Source organism: Lontra canadensis, unplaced genomic scaffold (genome assembly GCF_010015895.1).
Source record: "Lontra canadensis isolate GAN:19392208 unplaced genomic scaffold, GSC_riverotter_1.0 scaffold15, whole genome shotgun sequence".
Taxonomy (NCBI): domain Eukaryota; kingdom Metazoa; phylum Chordata; class Mammalia; order Carnivora; family Mustelidae; genus Lontra; species Lontra canadensis.
In genome coordinates, this window is record NW_022631009.1 from 12,884,939 (window position 1) to 12,904,433 (window position 19,495).

At 33.2% G+C, this 19,495-nt stretch overlaps 1 protein-coding gene across 1 annotated transcript in view; it reads right to left on the reverse strand.

Annotated features, from left to right (window-relative positions):
- EMC2 (ER membrane protein complex subunit 2) overlaps positions 1–19,495 on the reverse strand; it is a 41,100-nt gene that overhangs the window by 16,343 nt on the left and 5,262 nt on the right. The window contains exons 2-7 of the mRNA XM_032858469.1: positions 18,129–18,242; positions 17,565–17,629; positions 14,883–14,968; positions 9,099–9,156; positions 929–1,014; positions 719–778 (exon numbers count right to left, since the gene is read on the reverse strand). Of these exons, the coding sequence (XP_032714360.1) occupies positions 719–778; positions 929–1,014; positions 9,099–9,156; positions 14,883–14,968; positions 17,565–17,629; positions 18,129–18,242 (469 nt within the window). The remainder of the gene's footprint in view (positions 1–718; positions 779–928; positions 1,015–9,098; positions 9,157–14,882; positions 14,969–17,564; positions 17,630–18,128; positions 18,243–19,495) is intronic.

The following is a 19,495-nucleotide window of genomic DNA, read 5'->3' on the forward strand; positions in this document are numbered from 1 at the left end:
CCCTCAGAAAGAAGAAACGAAACAATGTGATATACTTCAGATTCAGAAGAACTAAGGGAAAAAAGAAAAAAATCCTGCCTGTAGATGGAGGTTAGCATTAATGCTGCACTATTAGAAAACTTGCACTAAGACAAGGCTAATCCTCTCACACTGGGATTTCCTCCTGTCACTGCATCAATAAAAAAGCTAACAAAAACATTAAATATCCAATAAGCAAGTTCCTACAGCATTCAACATTCTTGATTATTCTTGGTCTTTTGCCCAGGCAACAGAATGCTTCTACTTTGGAAGAGTTGATTCTCTTAATACTAAGGCTAATAAATGCATACAATTGACAGAATTTTTAAAACAGCAGGGAGTATAATACTCTTTGTATATTAGAACAATTTAGACTCTAAAAATTCACAATTTTGAATCACTAAAAATAGCCGTATCTATTTTTCTAATGCAGGCCTTTCTAATCCCAAAGAATCCATCTGTATTTGGAAAGAAAAATTTATTTCTCAAACAAAAATAATTTAGCAAAACAGAAATGACCTAATTAAAGCCATTCACATATTATAACCAACCAATAAACTGATGATTTATTTTCATTCATTTATTTTGTTCATTTACAATGACACGATTCATAGCCTCTCTCCAATCTTTCAGAAACTATGTCTTCTGAACTTATATAATAGTGATAAAAACTACACTTCTAATAAAATTTACGACTTACTCATGTTCATTGATATAAAGTTCTGCAAGTTCATGCCAGGCTTCTTGGTCCCCAACAAATCTGGTGAGAGGAAAGGGGAAAAAAAAAAGTGTGTAGATATTCTGTAAATGAACAGCATGGAGGCAAAAAGGAAAATCAAATGCAAATTCCATTTTAATTAAAAAAGATTTATCAGAATAACAAAACACAATCCTCTTGTAAGACACTCACTGTTCCAGATACTCATTCAGTTCCCGAATGGCCTCCACATTTTTCCCCTGGGCTTTTCGAATGGCAATCTTACGCTTTCTTGCAGCCTATAGGTTGACATTAATAAAGGATTAGGCCCTCACGATTCCCTGGGTTTTTGTAAAGAAGGTAATTTGACTGTGCAAATTATTATCTCAATGCCAGTGAAATTCCATTGTAGAACTACTGCTTAGTGGGAGTTTATAAACATACCCCATGACATCCCACTGGGGAATTCAAACATTCCTTTAACAATCACATATGCTTTACTTTTGATGTACACAATGTATGCATCATTTCATTCAAATAAATAACCATCCAGATTCTGATAATTACAAGCCAGCAGGGAATCCTAATCTTTACCCAGCCTAAAGTCCTTTACTCTGTCTCATTCATAAGATTTGTATGTTAAGAGATAGAGGGATAGCGGAGATTAGTGGGGGGAAAAATCTCACCATGGCCACTTGAATGTCATTATAAAATCTAGCTCCTGATAACTTTTTTCAGTTTTAAGAGAAAAATCTACCTGTAAACTTTTCAAGAATAACCCTGGACCTGAAAAAAAAATATTTTATAAATAGACAAAACGCTTAAACTTATATTTTAAAGTTTTTAAAATGATAAATACAAATATCAGTGTCATTTATTTATGCATTCATCAAATATGTACTGAACATCCGTTTGACAGGTACTGAGCAAAACAATAGAAATAGGAGGATAAAAGAATAGATAATTTCTTGTGAGAGGCTCATGAGAAGAAGACACATCAAATGAATAGACAATGATAGAGATATCTAGGGTGTCAAAGCAACACGGAGGAGAGCCTAATACAGGCTGTGGCAGAATGGAGGAGGTGTAAGGGCTAGAAGCAAAGACGGCCCCAGATGTGATATCTGTACTGAAACAGAAAGACATTAAACAACAAGGAGACATTAAAAAAACAAAAGAGGGAATTGTGTAAAGGAAAGGGCATAAAATGGAGGAACACAGAACAAAGGCAAAGAAGACAGCAACAGTGTGTAATCAAGACTATTCACTTTAGGCTGGAGTTAACGGACTGGAGGGGCACCATATCAATATTAAATTTCTATCTCTTTCATCTCTGTTTAATTCAGTGCAGATAGCTAAGCAATAAAACAAACAAAAGCTATAGCCAAGTTAAGTTTATTAATTATGAACATGGTTGTTATTGTTTTATATAATACACACTTCACAAAATGCAGACAAGGGAAGTAAAATGAATGGGGCCTTTTTAGACAAATGGAACTACCTGTCATGGGTGAAAAGGGTGGGGGTTTTGCTCTGAAGAAGTGAAAGTCAAAAAATTAGAGAGAATCAAGAGACTCCCAATAAACAAGACCAAGAGTGGTATTTATAACAAGGATAACAACATTTTGGCAATAAAAAATGAAATGTGTTAAAAATGTATAACCTTGATTATTCAGCTCATGCCAAAGGCCTAACACAATGCCTGCCAAATGGTAGGTACTCAAACATTTTTGGATTAATTTCACTATGTATAACAATGAAAAGTGCCATAATAAATGTACTACTAAAAAGCCTCAAGAATTCAGAAAGTAGAAGAAAAGCTCTAAAAGTAACTCAATCCTAAAGACTATAAAAGAATATTGGATTTCAAATGAGAGCCTTCTCCCAAGTCCTTCTGAACTTGGGAGAACTTGGATAAATTAACATATAATTTCAATTAAATATAATAAATATAATATAAATTAAATATATGATATAACATAAATTAAGAAACTAATTTCTTTTGGATATATCATATCTAATTTCACCAATCCAATATCATCTGAAATGTATTTGACTCTTTATTCCTTTCATTTATGATACTACTACTACGTCTTCTATAGACAATATGGTAGAACAGAGTCCGCATTTTAAAATAAAAAAGACAAGAAATAAATCCCAACTCTTGGCACTTACCAGCTTTCTAACCAAAGGCAAAAATACTACCGCATCTGACATAAGAACCAATTTTTATTTATCATGATAATTTTAAATGAGCATTAAGCAGGGATTTCATTTCTGGCCAAGGTGGGATCAAATCTACCCCGCTGCCTAAACCAACGAAAGAATTAGATTAAATATCTGAAATAATATTTAAGGCACAGGACAACAGGCAACACAGAACAGTGATCCCTGAGAGGCTGGAAGCAAATGAGATGAGCCCTATTTTTATTGCCCTGTCTCACTGCTTTGAGAGAGTTTCAGGGTCCTTTGCAAGAAGAGAAAAGCAGGTTGAGTAGAGTGAACTCTGTGAGTTGAGGAAGAGGAGCTGAGAGCCAGGAAGATCAAAGGCTAGAGTTTGTAGACAGAGCATGAGAGAAGAAAGAATACAGAAAAAAAACCTCTAGATTTCCCCGGAATCTCAAGGGCTTCCCTTGATTACTCAGCTTTGTATTGATCAGTGCCTGTGTGTGAAAAAACTACCCAAAGCCAAGGAAAGAACCACCAGAAAGGTTTAAGCGGAAGTGTGTGGAGCTCACACAGGGCTCAGAATAGTGCCTCTTCCTACCAACCAGATTGGAAAATGCCATGATTCCTGTGGCACTGGCTAGAGTATCCAGAAGGATGTAATGGGGAACAACTAGCTAGCCCTATAAGCACTTTCTGGACCTCTTTAACAGAGACCTAAAAGGATCAAATTGTCTTGTGGGGTTTTTTTTTTTAAAGATTTTATTTATTTGACAGATACCACAAGTAGGCAGAGAGGCAGGCAGAGAGAGGGGAAAGGAAGCAGGCTCCGTGCTGAGCAGAGAGCCAGATGCGGGCTCGATCCCAGGACCCTGGGATCATGACCTGAGCCGAAGACAGAGGCCTTAACCCACTAAGCCACCCAGGCGCCCCTCAAGTAACTTAACACCCCACAAGAAAGCTCAAGAACATCTTTTGGGAATATAAAAATGGAAAGGAGCAAAGTAAATTTTTGAAGATGATAGTTTTGTTCACTATCTTGACTCTAATGATGGTATCACAGGTGCATCCAAACATAAAACTTAGCAAATTGCACACCCTACTGAAATATATGCAGCCTATTCTATATCAATTATTTATCATAATAGTTTTAAAATAGTATTAATTGGACTAAATGTTAAAGAGAGTCTTGAATATTTATCAATTTCTATTTATTTCTTTCTTATAGTTTTTTTCCTATAAAATATGCCAATGTTCTGAATTTTTCTAAATGTCTTATTTGGATCAAACTTTGCAAATGTCAGTTTAAGTCTTAAAAATGAAAACTGTTTCACATTTTATAAGTGATTTTAGTAACAGATAAGAATTCCTATTATAAAATATAAAATACTAATGCCACAAACAAATCATCAAACTTGCTACATGCCTTCTGTAACCTTATGTACAACGGGGCTAGCCACCAATTCTTTCTGAAACTCTGGTCATATCTTAAAAAACAAACTACATGGTTGGTGGGGGGAAGGGATACTACTTAGGAAAGGATTAAAGGATTAAGGTCTACCAGCAAAATACAAACTACGTCTCTCCCTACTGCAGATGCTGGGACCCAGAAAGAAACAGACCCTTGGCCAACAGAAGGAAAGCAGTGTTCTGAGTTCTTTCAGGCATTCTAAAAGCAATTTTTCCCTTGCCACAGAGGCAATTACATCTAATTCTAAAACAAAATTTCAAATATTTGATAAATCACAATAGGCAGCTAACAATTCAAGGTAAAATCTGACCTTTCTGAAATATGAAATTCACCTAAAAAGACAATAATTATCATACCTGCTTCTGAAAAGTAATCATTCAACAAGTATTCACTGAAGGCGACCATATGCTAGACATTAGTTCATGCAACAGACATAATATTTTCCCTCAAGGAGCTTTCAAAGGGAGAAAAGCCTACTTTTATTTTAAAAGCAAGCAAACAAAAACTGACTGGTGCTTAGGCAAGCTAAGGGATGAAAGCTCAGGGAGCCTAATTCAATATTTGACTTTCACAGGTTAATGACTAAAATTTTCACATTTGAGAGTTAACCTTCTAAAATCACTCATGGTTAAGTAATTTTAATTGCTTGTGTACTTTCACTGCAAAATATTCTTTCATCCGTTCCCTATCCCTTCTAATTCCACTTGTCCTAGGTTTAGACTCCCATAATCTCTGGCCTAGGACAGGACAGCCTCCAAATCACAAATTACAAATTATTTCAACTCTGCACCTCCTTCAAACTATCTCCCATATTATTAACAAAGTTATTTCTAAAAATATCTGGTGGTATTTCCCCAATCAAAATTTGACTATTATCCATTTTTTTTTCTTTTTAGAGAGCACAAGCAAGTATGTGAGAAAGGGGGGTGGGGCAGAGAGAGAAAGAATCTTAAGCAGGCTCCATGCTCAGAGCCTGATACAGGGCTTGACCGCACAACCCTCAGATCATGACATGAGCCAAAATCAAGTCGGATGCCCAATGGACTGAGAGCCACCCAGACACCCCATTCATTGTCCATTTTCTAAGAATAAAAATTAAATTCTGAAGTGTCAACATACCAGGCTGTTCACAAACACAGGCCATCTTGTTGCATCTCCAGTCACTTTGTACAATGAACCAATTCAGAGGTAGAAAATATTGTTCCTCAGAAACCCAATTTTTCTCAGATGTCAATGAGTAGGGAAGAAGGGAGAGGTTAACTATGTAGAGTACCAGAACCATGCCCTTTCTTCAATAAGAACAGAAATAAAATTTCATTTGAAAAACATATTAAAGGAGGCAGTTCAGAAAGAGAAATACAAATGGCCTTTTAAGCATATTAAAAGATATTCAACATCACTCATAATGCAAATTGTAACAAGATGATGTTTTTACCAATTACACTGGCAAAGGTTAAAAACAAAAAAGTTGATAATCTACCTTGCGGGAAGATACAGGAGAAGCAGCACTCTCGTACATCACAGAAATGAATATGGATGGCTAGAAAGCCTTTGTGGAAGGAAATTTGGTGACATCAAAATTTAAAATTCAAGGACCTCCAGAATTAGATTCCAGAGTAGGAATCCATTGTACAAATGACATTCACTGCAACACTGTTTCTGGGAGGAAGATACCAAAATCAACCTAAGATTTCATCAAGGGGGACTTACTTCAAGAAATTGTTTTTCAAACTAGTTTTCATACATCACACAACACAACACTATATAGCTATTCAGAGGATGATCTAAGGATGTGCTAACATATACCATGATCTTTACAACAACTGCAAGGTAGAATATGCCACCAATTGCATTTCCAACAATGTTCTCTGTCAAAAGGGACACACATGCATATTTGTGTGCACACAAGGGAAAAATCTCTGGAATACATAAGAAATTGCTAACGATGTTTGCCTAAGTGAAGCAGGATCTGAGATCAGGAGTGAGAAGAAAGACTTATTTTTTCATTATATATTCTTTTGTATTGTTTGTAATTTTTTAACACAGGTATGTATTACGTTTCCAAAAAATGTTTCACAATCTTTCAAAAACAGATGTTTTCCCCATATATATTATTTTATATATAAATTTTGATATAAAGTCCATTTCGGCACCCTCCTTAAAAAAAATTCAAAAACTTCCTTTCTAATCACTTCGTTCTTTCTTCCCTAGGTAGACTTTGTACTTAACTAGAGCCAAGGGTTCCTTCATGAGATATGAAGACTTTCCCCGGTCCATCATCTTTGCTTCCTTTCAACCACACTCATCTTTCAAAGTCTGCAAGGCTCAAAAATTACACAGTAAGTGACTAAGAATTTAACAGTCTATTTTCAAAGTCCATAACCTATTTACTACATCACTCTGCATCCCTAACACAGTCAAGCTGGTGTCTGATTTGTTCTACTATTTCTAGCACCAAGCACACTGTAAGCACTCAACAAATGTTTTTTTTGGAGGATTAATAAATGCATGGGAGAGGGAATGAGAGCTTCTTAAAGCCTGAATGAACAACCTCACTTCTATACAGATATCTAGAAACACAGAGGCACAAGACCAACAACAGAGTCACGTGATCACTTTTATACAACGCGAAGAAGAACTACAGTGTAAAAGTTTGAATTATAACTCTCAATGAGGGTGAAACTAGACTTTCCCACCTTTGAGGTAATACTTTACAGTTGCTTTGTAAAAAGAAACTGCGATGTCTACCTTTATTCTTAGCAACACCAATATTCCAGTGGCTCATGACAGATACTCGATAAACATTTACAGAAGGACAGAAGACACTAAAAGGACATCAGATAAAGATAATATCTAATGAAAGAATAATACATTTCGTAAAGCTGAATTTAGTCACCTTGTTTTAAAATGTTTACCTAGCAACTAAGGAACTTAGTTACTGGCACTTCATACATGGTTGATAAATGAAACCATTTGGGTTTTTCTTTTAGTCAATCTTAGAGCCACAGAATATGGAAAATATCATAAATAGAAAAATAATTACATATTATCTTAGATCCTGAAAAAGTGAAATAACTTATTAAAAATATCTTCAACTTAAACTGACACAGAAGTAAAATGTTTGACTCCTAATTCCAAGACAATAAATCAAAAGCTATTGATTTTTAACCTGGTACTTAAAAAAAAAAAAAAAGAAAGAAAGAAACAGAAACCTTTTTCAGAAACTTGATTTCATATTTTCAATATTTGGCTACGTGAAAAATGAATACCTTTGAAACTGTAGTGAAATCCTAAGAAAGTACATGAAAAAAGCTTCAGGAAAAGAAAAATGATTACAACAGTTAAGATTAAAAAATTACTCAAAACTTTCTGATTTTAACTCTTTTATTGGAAATATGTAGCTAAACTAACAGAAGCTCTATTTTTGATTTTTTGTTTTTTTTTTTTATAATGAGTAGGCCTGCAGCTCTGTCAAAACTTTTCCCTTGCTATTCAAATATCTACCTCTACCTCACCCATCCAACACCCTTCTCCCCCTACCAAAGACCTAGGAAGTTCCCAGAGGACATTTCCCTGGGATGGGATAACACTAAAAGCAAAAATCTAAACCATTTCACCATATATATATATATATATATATATATATATATATATATAATCACCACACTATGTAATCTACACAATATTACTTATCAGTTGTATCTTAATAAAGTTGAAAAAAACTACCATTTAAGCAACAGATGTTAAGTATTACCAGAGTATCAGAAGGGATAAGTAGAGATCAGCATCTTATAATCCACAATTATACATTAAATGACTTTTTACAAATATGTATTTTTAATGAAATACCTGCCAAGTAAGAAAAAACTTTCATGTGTTTGTGTTATGTTAATATAACAATATCTCCTTCTATAAAAGAACAAACTCAAACTGGTTTTTGTTTACAAATTTTAAAAATACGATTTTCTTTTAGCAGGCATATGTGTGCATGGACATAATAAAAAAAAAACACATTAAAATGCCTGATATGTTATCTAAAATCTAACTTTTCACTGAGTAAAAGGTAAATCTGAAGAAGGCCATTATGCAAAAATAGTAAACTAAAATGTTCTCAAAACTAAAAAAAATCTTCAGAGTATTTTTAAGACAAATATTGCTACATAAGTAAATTTGGAACAAATAATCTGCCCAAATACCAATGTATTTGTTTAAATCAGGATAAAGTAAAGATGTATCTTATGGGAAACACAATATATGTATTTCTTCTTTACACATTTATACATATATGTATATACATATACATGTATATTACAGATACATTTACATGTTCCTATCCAAGTAGAAGGCAGAAAAAAGCAAAATCAAATCAAAACACCTTTATTAATTCCATATACTAGCTACTATCATGATTTCTTTCATTTTTCATTGAGAACTAAAATATAACTACCCAAAAAAGTTATTTTATCATAAACCTCAAAATATTAAAAAACTACTGAGCTCTGCTGGGGTTTATTACAAACACATAGAATTATTTCTTTCTAAATTCCCACTAGTTTCTAATAAGATATCCTATGAGTCAAATTTCACTGAAGAGTTTTAGATCTATTTTAAAATATGACTCAACATAAAGAATTTAAAAAGATAAAACTGGTATCATATGTATTTTTCCATTATTTTAAAAACTGAATTAATTTCACTTTTTAAACCAAAATTTAAATAATCTTCAGGACAATTCCGTTTACTTACAGTGTTAGTTGGATCTTCTTGTAAAATTCTATCATATAGTTGTATAGCATCATCATATCTATTTAAAAAGAAAAAAATTCAAGAATCATTATTTCAAATTTTAATGACAAATAGTAAATACAGAAAAAGATCAAACTGGCAGAAAAATGCATTTACAATTACAATCCAAGTCGCTTCTGATGTTCACGTAACAGTAGATATTTGCTACAGTATCATTTTTGAAAGAAAAATCCATGTATAAGGTATTTATAGAAAAACTTACTTCAAAAATATACTGGTTCACGAATAACAACAAAAAAAGAGATAAACAAAAATGCATTGATTCTATTTGGCCTAAATACAAAGGTTAAAACTAGCAACACAGATACCTTTGTGGTCCTAAGTATACCTAGAATTACAGTCAATAAAAAGCATAAGAACAAGTTTAATTTTAACAAACAAATTCACAAGGAAATGACCTGTGATTTAATTCTCCTTTATTGAATACTTATGATAGCTTTTCTTAGTTGAGCTGGTTCAGTTCAATTCATTAAGAACCTGTTAAATATATACCTGCAATACACTCTGCTGGGTTACAATCTTATAAAGGAAATAGTTAACAATTTATCAATGAGAAAAACAAACAAGTATTTCGGCATATGTCTAACAAGGCAAAATAAACATTATGAGATAGGGAATGAAGGGGAAGGATATATCAGAAATCACATAAAGAACATCATATACTCTTTTATATTTGGGAATCTTGTTTAGGGTATAAGGAAATAACTGATTCTGAAATTCCTTCCTTATAGATCCATAACCCCAACTCTATTCCAATCAATTTCTCCATTTCTAGATACAGATCTTTAAAGAAAACAAAAAACAATGTTCAAAAATTTTCACAGCAATGTTTCTAGAGCTAGAAGCAACAGCTATATTCTTGAGATAGTCATAAGTTTCCTAAGAGAATTTTTAATTTTATATTTTTCTCTTAATGATATTCAATATATGAATATTCTACATCATAATGACCTTTTAACTGAATACTGCCCCACAATTATAGTGCCCAAGCCTCTTTGTGATTATGATCATGCTAGTAGGTAAGAATATTTTAACTGTAGCAGACAACTGAGAAAAATAAAAGCAGACTTAATTTGTAAATGTGTTCATACCATATGAAGGCCAAACAGCATCACTACACACTAAGTCAATCAGAGTTGGGTAGTTCAAAAAATTAGTTTGGACCTCAAATACATGGTAATATAGAAAGTATGTTAGCCTCGAAGAAACCTGCAACTAAATGGGGAAACCTAAAATAAAATCACTCAATATTAATAAAACAAAACAATGAAGTATATAAATAAGGTCAAAATAAATGTTATATAGCAAGGGTTCTCGCACGACACAGTACGTGAGAATCCCTTGGGAATGTTTTCCAACTACATAACCTCTGGCAAACACGCTGGGAATAAGAAGATATCTTATTTCCTATCAGAAGATGATAGGAAACCATTCATTTCATTAATATAATGATAACCTGAGTTTTAATAGTTTTCTAGGCTTTGGGACATTTTATTAGAAAACCTACATTCTTTTTATAGTCATTCAGAGAATATACATATAGGGGTGCCTGGGTGGCTCAGTCACTTAAGCATCTGTCTTCACCTCAGGTCATGATCTCTGGGTCCTGGGATCAAGCCTTGTGTCAGAATCCCTGCTCAGCAGAATTTGCTTCTCCTTCTCCCTCTGCCCTTCTCTCCAGCTTATGCGCTCTCTCTCCCTCAAATAAATAGATAAAATCTTTAAAAAAAACTATACACATAAAGCATTAATACCTCATCTTATATTTAAATATATTTGTTTTACTGTTACTAAAAAATACTAAGTTCTATTAAAACTCACTATATGGTTAATTTTTCTGTGTGTGATATTATCAACTTGACTAGCCATATGGTATCAAGATTAAATATTCCTGGGTATATCTAAGGATGTTTCCAGGTAAGATTAGCATTTGGATCTGAGGACACAGTAAAACAGCCTTCCCCAATGTGGGTGGACATTACCCAACTCCCTGAGAGCTTGAATAAAACAACTGCAGGGCAAAGAGTTGTTCACCCCTTTCTACTGCCTCACTTCTTGAGCTGGGACATCTCATCTCATCTTCTCCTGACCTCCATCTGGAATTTATACCATCGACTCCCTTGGTTCTCAGGCCTTTGGACTTGGACTCAGACTGAACTACAGCACTAACTTTCCTGGGTCTCCAAGTTGCAGACAGCAAATTACAGGACTGCTCAGCCCCCATAACTGCTTCATAATAAATCTTTCCCTATATATCCTCCCTCCCTCCTCTCACCCCTATATGTGTACAGCAATATCTTCTTAGTTAGTTCTGTTTCTTCAGAGAATCCTAATACACTGAAGGTCCTCAGAATTTACCTCTAGTCAGCAATGTTCTTAAACCTACTTGTCTATTCTCCTACAGGGTTTCTTTTAAAAGAAGGATCTGGATTATACCCCTGACAAAGTGATCTCAGTGAAGTGGCAAGTAGGCAACTACATATTTTTTAAAATGCCATAGATCACTCTAATTCACACAACTATGTATGAGAATCAATCATTAATGGTCCTGTGTCATGAAGACACATAGTAGTCACTCTGTTGGGAAAAAAAAACAGCAAAACCTTATTGAGTAAAATGACTCCATCAGTTTCAATGAAAGAGTAAGGCTTAAAGAATTAGAGTTCGGTAGGTGTCTTAGGACACTTGATTTAAGAATAAATTATTGTTACCATATCAATTTTTTTGTATGGTTGGAAGGTGGGTAGAGGGATAGTAACTATTAAAATGTGTGCTTTGAGAACCAGTACCTCTCAAACCTTTACAAGTTAATTTTAAAAATCATTCATCTTAGCACTGGGTGTTACATGCAACTAATAAATCATTGAACACTATATCAAAAACTAATGATGTACTTTATGTTGGCTAACTGAATTTAAATAAGTAAAAAACAGAACAATAAGAAAAAGCCATTCATTTTGGACTCTGGAATGTGTTTGGCTATTCACACATTTTAAGAATGGTCTAGAGGGGCATCTGGGTGGCTCAGTGGGTTAAGGCCTCTGCCTTCGGCTCAGGTCATGATCTCAGGGTCCTGGGATCGAGCCCCGCATCGGGCTCTCTGCTCAGCCTCTCTGCCTACTTGTGATCTGTCAAATAAATAAATAAAAATCTTTAAAAAAAAAAAAAAGAATGGTCTAGAAATTTATTTTTTTTCCTTCTTTCCTTTCCTTTTCCTTTCCTTCTGTTCTTTGATTCAAATTACTTCCGGCTAACCTAAAATAATATTTTATTTTATTTTATTTATTTATTTTATTTATTTATAATATTTATTTTATTTCTTTTCCTTTATGCTTTTCACTTGCTTACAGAGATGATCCATTGAGATTAAACTGTACATATACACAAACACAATAAACCAAAAGATAAGGAATAAAGGGATTAAGAAAAATTATATCAATACATTCCACTTACTAAAAGCTACTATTAACTGAGGTACAAGTTAACTCTGTCTTACCTAAAACATCAAACTAAAACACTGATGAAAGAAACTGAGAAAAATCAAAAGATATTCATGCTCATGGATTGGAAGAATACTGGTAACCTTTTATACTACCTAAAGTAATGTAAAGATTCTGTACAATCCCTATCAAAATTCCAATGACATTTCCCACAGAACTAGAACAATCCCAAAATTTGCATGGAACCACAAAAAAACCCTAAATATCCAAAGCCATCTGAGCAATAAGAACAAGGCTGGAAACATTACACTTCTTGTTTTCAAACTATTTATCACAATGGTATAGTATCAAAACATTACAGTATTGGCATAACAACATAAATTAATGTAACATATAAATTAATGTAACAACTGAAATCCAGAAACAAACCCAAACATACATGGCCAATTAATTTACAAAACAGAAGCTAAAAATATACAATGGGAGAAGGATAGTTTCTTCAGTAAATGGTGTTGGGAAAACTGGACATGCAAAAAAATAAAACTGGGCCACCATCTTTATACCACATACAAAAATCAACTCAAAATGGATTAAAGACATCAACATTAAGACCTGAAATAGTAAAACTCCTAGAAGAAAACATAGGTGGTAAGCTCTCTGATGCTAATCTCAGTGATGATTTTTTTAGATTTGACACCAAGAGCAAAAGCTAACAAGAGCAAAAATAAAGAAGTGTGACTATATCAAACTAAAAAGCTTCTGTACAACAGAGAAAACATTCAACAAAGTGAAAAGACAACCTATGGAATTGGAAAAAATATTTGCAAATCATCTGATAACTGCAAATATTTGCTAAAGGGTAAATATCCAATACACATAAAAGATATCATACAATCAATGGCAATAAATAAATAAAAATCTAAGTAAAAAGAGGCAGAGGAACTGAACAGACACTTCCATGGAAGACATACAGATGGCAAACAGGTACATGAAAAAGGTGTGAACATCAGTAATCAACAGAGAAATGAAAATAAAAACCACAAAGAGCTATTACCTCACACATAATAGAATGGCTATTATCAAAAAGACAAGACGTAATAAGTGTTGGGAAGGATGCAGAGAAAAGAAAACCCTTGTGCACTGCTGATGGGAGTGTAAATTGGCATAGACACTATGGAGGTCCCTTAAAAAATTCAAAATAGAACGACCATTTGATCCAACATTTCCACTTCTGGGTATTTAATCAAAGGAAACAAAATCACTATCTTGAAAAGGTATTTCCAAGCTCATGTTCATTGCAGCATTATTTGCAGTAACCAATACATGGAAACAACCTAAATGCCCATTGACAGACAAGTGGATAAAGGAGTCTGATATAATAGAATATTATTCAGCCATAAAAGAGAAAGAAATTCTGTCATTTATGACAACAACCCTTGAGGGCATATGCTAAATATAACAGAGAAAGACAAATACTACAAGATCTCATTCATATATGGAAAAGAACATAAACTCATAGATACAGAGAACAGATTAGTGGCTGCCAGAGGTGGGCAATGGAGGTGGGCAAAACAGGTAACAGTGCTCAAAAGGTACAAATTTCCAGTTATAAATTAAGTCCTGGGTACAGCATAGTTACCATAGTTAAAAATACTGTGCTGTGTACCTGAAAGTTGCTAAAAGAATAAATCTTAAAAGTTCTCATAAGAAAAAAAATTTTAACAATGTATGGTGACGGATGTCAACTAAACTTACTGTGGTAATAATCATTTCACAATATACAGAGATATCAAATCATGTCATATACCTGAAACTAATACAATGTCAATTATATCTCATTTAAAAAAGTAACTTCTATACCTTGAATACCTCAAAGGGTAGCACACATATGTCATTACTAATTGCCAAAACAACCCTGATAAGTTGGTAATATTCTCATTTTGCAGAGGAATAAGGCTAAAAGGCTTAAATAAGTTAAATAATGTGCCAGATAAACAACTAATAAATCCTAGAAAGAGGATATAAAACCAACCCTTACTGCAAAACATGATCCCATTTCACTAGGCCAGAGATAGTAAATGAATTGCACTCCCAATGTCAAATCCTATTTATTGGGAGTAATTGGCAAGATTTATGCTGAGAAGCACTCTGGCACTATTCTGAAGCTCAGTAGCAAAAGGTCTTGCACAATTAATGATGCTGTCATGGGGGTAGGAAGACCTATATCTAGACCCCATGTTTGCCATTTTAAAATGGGATTATACTGTTCCTAAGATTCAGTTACCTTTCCATGGCTTCAAATCTCATGCCAGTTAGTCTCTTGACTCTGTGACTGCCAGGGAACTGTCTTCTCAACTCCTGAAGACAAAACTGTAAAAATAATTGGTAAAAAAGACTTAAGGAGTAGTGATCACATTACATACACTAAGTGGGTTACAAGGAATGGTCTATATAGTCTTCAATATATCTTCTTAAATCATTTCATTAGCGTACTCTAACATGAAGTAAAATTAATTGGTGATGAATAATGGGGTAAAAGAAGAACTCTGAAATTACAGTGGGAGCAACAATTAGTTCTCATGACTGATCATGATACTAACTGGGAAAATAAGAAGATCATGGGATACACTAATAACTCTTCAGATACTGCCATATTACTCTTCCTTCACAATTGCTTCTATAATGTATTAGGCCCAACTTAAGCGTTTATAACTTCCTGGCTTTTAGTTTCTATTATCTAAGCATTCTCTTGATAAAAATTAAGCTCTTTGACAGTACTCTCAAGTCCCGCAAATACTCTAACACTGTATGCCCTGTTGAAATCATGTATTAATCAGTCATTTTGTCAGTACACATACCATGATTTGGGGTCATAAAACACAGACACCAAATCTATAGAGTGCCAATCTCCTTTGGGAGATATCCATAATTCACCCATCAACTTCAATAAATAAATATTTTGAGCACCAGCCATGTTCTTAGCAACATATGAGGATTTTAAGAGTCTTGGAAGCACTAGAAATGTTAAGGATTATAAAAATGGTCCATTCTAGTGCCCAAAACATAAGTGACCAAAAAAAATACCTTTCACTAGTGAAGATACTATTAATTAGTAATAAAGTTATAACATGATCTTGGAAGTACAGCTTCCAAGTATGTTGCTAAAAATCTGCCACAGTAAGAAAAATATTCAAGTTAGTCAAAACTGAAGATGATGTTTGCTTATTTCTTTGACATCACACACGAAACTCATACCATTTGGTCAATCAAGCCATGTAGAAATTCTGAACATTTAAAAAAAAAAAAAATCTGTGTTACAAAAAAAGTTACCATTTAATTTGATCTCCTGCTTGGGTTATCAGTATTATATAATCTGATTCTCCTACTTTATCAAATGGCATTTGCTTACTTAAAAAATAACTCAATATTTCCCTTAAGATGTTAGCTGCCACTCTGTGAATATGGAAAAGACTATTTCAGGGCAAAGTTGGTTAAGCGTCCGACTTTTGATTTCAGCTCAGGTCATGATCTCAGGGTCATGGGATCGAGCTCCAGGTTGGGCTCTACACTGAATATAGAGCATGCTTGAGATTTTCTCTCTCCCTCTCCTTCTAACCTTCCCAGCTTATATAAATAAATAAAAGATAAACAAACAAACAATCTCATAGGTTCTGAAAGTAATCTAAAAGGTTTTACAGAATTTTTTTTTTTTTTTTATTACTAGCAATTCCACCGAAATTAGATGTATAGCCAACATAACATAATTACCTTGGGAAAAAACAATGCTAATTCGGATATGCGTATGTTCTCCTGCTATTTCTACTTTCTGTCTGCATGTACTTTCTTTTTGGTTTAAATGAGGAAGTAGCATGAAGTAGTACTTAAGAATTCAGGATTATAAAACAATAGAACAAAAAAACCAACACCTCCAGTTCTTGGTTTATGAAATGAGTATGACGGCATCAAGCATAAATCAAGGAATAACTGTGAAGATTAAATAAAGTATGATATAAAGCATTTAGTACAGTGTCTTTCACAACTGTTCAAAAATATAGCTATTATCATTCTTTTATTTTAAAAGTAGTATTAGTATTTTAAGTCATATTCTGCACATGTTAGGATTTTCTAATAATTTAAGAGATATATTTACAACATTGCAAAAGAGTATTTAACATTATATATAGATCCTCCATTTATGACAGGGTTACATCCCAATAAACCCATGGTAAGTTCAAAATATTGAAAGTCAAAAATGCATTTAATACACCTAATCTACCAAACAGAATAGCTTAGCCTAGCTTGCCTTACACATGATCAGAACACTTACTATAGCCTATAGTTGGGCAAAATCATCTAACACAAAGCCTATTTTATAATAAATTTACTAAATACTGTACTGAAAGTGAAAAACAGAATGGCTGTATAGGTATAGAATGGTAGTAAGTTTATCAGTTGTTTACCCTTGTGAATGCATGGCTGACTGGGAAGTATAGCCCACTGCCACTGCTCAGCATCATGAGAAAGTATCATACCACCTATATCATTAGCCTGGGAAAAGACCAAAATTCAAAGTATAGTTTCTACTTGAATGTGTATTACTTTCACGCCATCATAAAGTTGAAAAATAAGTCAAATCATCATAAGTCAGTGACTCTCTTTGTTATGTCAACAACCCAAAAGATAAACTTGTTTTAAACTATCTGGTTCTTATTTTAAACACTATAATAGCATAATTCACCTCTTAACTATATAACCTTCACCAACTAATTCAAATTCTTCACTTCCCAAGATTATTAAAAAGATTTAAGAACATTCCCTCTCCCAAAGTACCTGGTTAGTCTCCCCTACTCTTAAGAGTAGCAATGAAAATGACCTATAAGAACATTCAAATACAAGCCATGTACTAAGACTTAGCTACTTATAATTCATGTACCAAATTTAAAATAAAATTAGTTTAAATACCTACCAATGCTAAGTCATCTCGACCATAGTCTAGAGCTGCAATCATCACTTGCTCATATATGATCCAAACTAGACAAAGAGGAAAAAAACTGAATTTAATGTAAAACCTCCCAACAGAAATTAGATATTCTTCTTGTTTCTGATATCTTAGAGAACATCACTTGCAACTGAAAATTGATTTATTGCATATCTAGGATTAAGAAAGCATCTTTATATGCTTTCAGTAATATAAAATATTTTAATATCTTATAAGGTTAAAAAAATTACTATTACTTAATACCATTGCTCTTCTAAAAAATTCTTTATGAAATACATTTTGACCAGACCAGAACTATTGCTGTGAACGTTAAAAGAAAAATGCTTATTTGACTGCTTCATTACAACCAGCAATTAAAAGTCCTTCTCAAAATACTGCACCATTAGATATCCTGAGAAGTTTTTTTAAAAGAAGGGACAAATCATAGATTGATATAAACAGCAGGAAAAACATAATAAAAAGATATCTGAAAAAAAAAAGACAATAAAGACCAAAACAGAACATGAACAGAGCATGAATAAAAGAACTTACTATCATCTCCAAGCTTAGAAGCATATTCATTAATTAATTCCTCTCCAACTTCCACAATTTGCTCACTGTTTCGTGAGTTTTCTTCTCTCCATTTTCTCATTTTATCTCGCATTTCTGAAAAAATAAAGTCTGTTATTATATATATTTGATAACTCAAAAAACTGATAATGAAGTTGAAATCAACTTATCAGGTAGAGGAAACAAAGTCACACTAATATAGGTCTATGGTATGTCAAAATTCATAGAGCAGAAAATCAATTTAACGGGAGCAATAGATCCTTTAGAAGATTAAAAAGACATTAAAACTAATGTTACAAACATAAAAGTGATGAATGGCCTCCTACAAAGATCCTCTAACCCTTTTAGCAGCTATGGATCTTAACATTTTTGAAGTTACGGACATCTCTCAGAACTTGATAAAAGCTAGGGATAATTTTTCCAGGGGAAACACACACACACAGAAATCTCAAAATCCAAAGTACTCCTGAAATTCCTACTCACTCCAGAATGTAAAATTTCATAATCAGGGGATCATATTAGGCTATCGGCACTGAAAGGAAAGTCATTCCAAAACTTCCTTAATAACATTACAGAAGTAGATGTAATGTATAAAGATACACAACCATGCAAGAAAATAAACAGCAAAAGATTCAGAACAAAGGAAATCTTTCAATTCTATATATAATAATAAATGAAAAGAAAAATGTAAAGGTAAAAAGCACTAGCAAACAGAAAAGTCACAAGAACAATTCTGTATATTATAAAGCAAGAGGAAACTGAGGAGTTTTAATGCACAGCATATTGACAATAGCAGGAATAATAACGAGGAAAAAGAAAGAGTACCTAATCCAGTAAACAAAAGATCTTTTTCATATAGTTACAATACAATGAACTGTCCAATTCGCCAATCATATATATGCTTTCTTACTCCTACCTCTGAAAATCTAACATATTTACTTGTCTGAAGTACCAATTTCTTCCTTCTAAAGACATAGATATAGAACAGATTTAAACAGTTAAATTGTTGTTGAACAGGAGTTAAGTAAATAATATGCTAAGCCTCTAGAGACTAAGTATAAAAGCACCACAAAGGATTTTCGTTACTTTCATAGACATTATCTGAGCCCCTATAACTCAAAGTCTAAAAAACAAACAAAAAAATAAAAAACCACCAAAAATAGATCCTAAATGGTCTTACAAAATCAAATTAACAGTTAATTCCTTCTACTGACAACTAGGAATCAGCTTGACTTTCACTCCACACAGGAAATAACCTTGAACTGATTCTTACCAGGCTGAAGAGAAAATGAACAGATAAAAATAAATAAACAAATAAAAGTAGGTCATTCATACCCCACAAGTTAAGG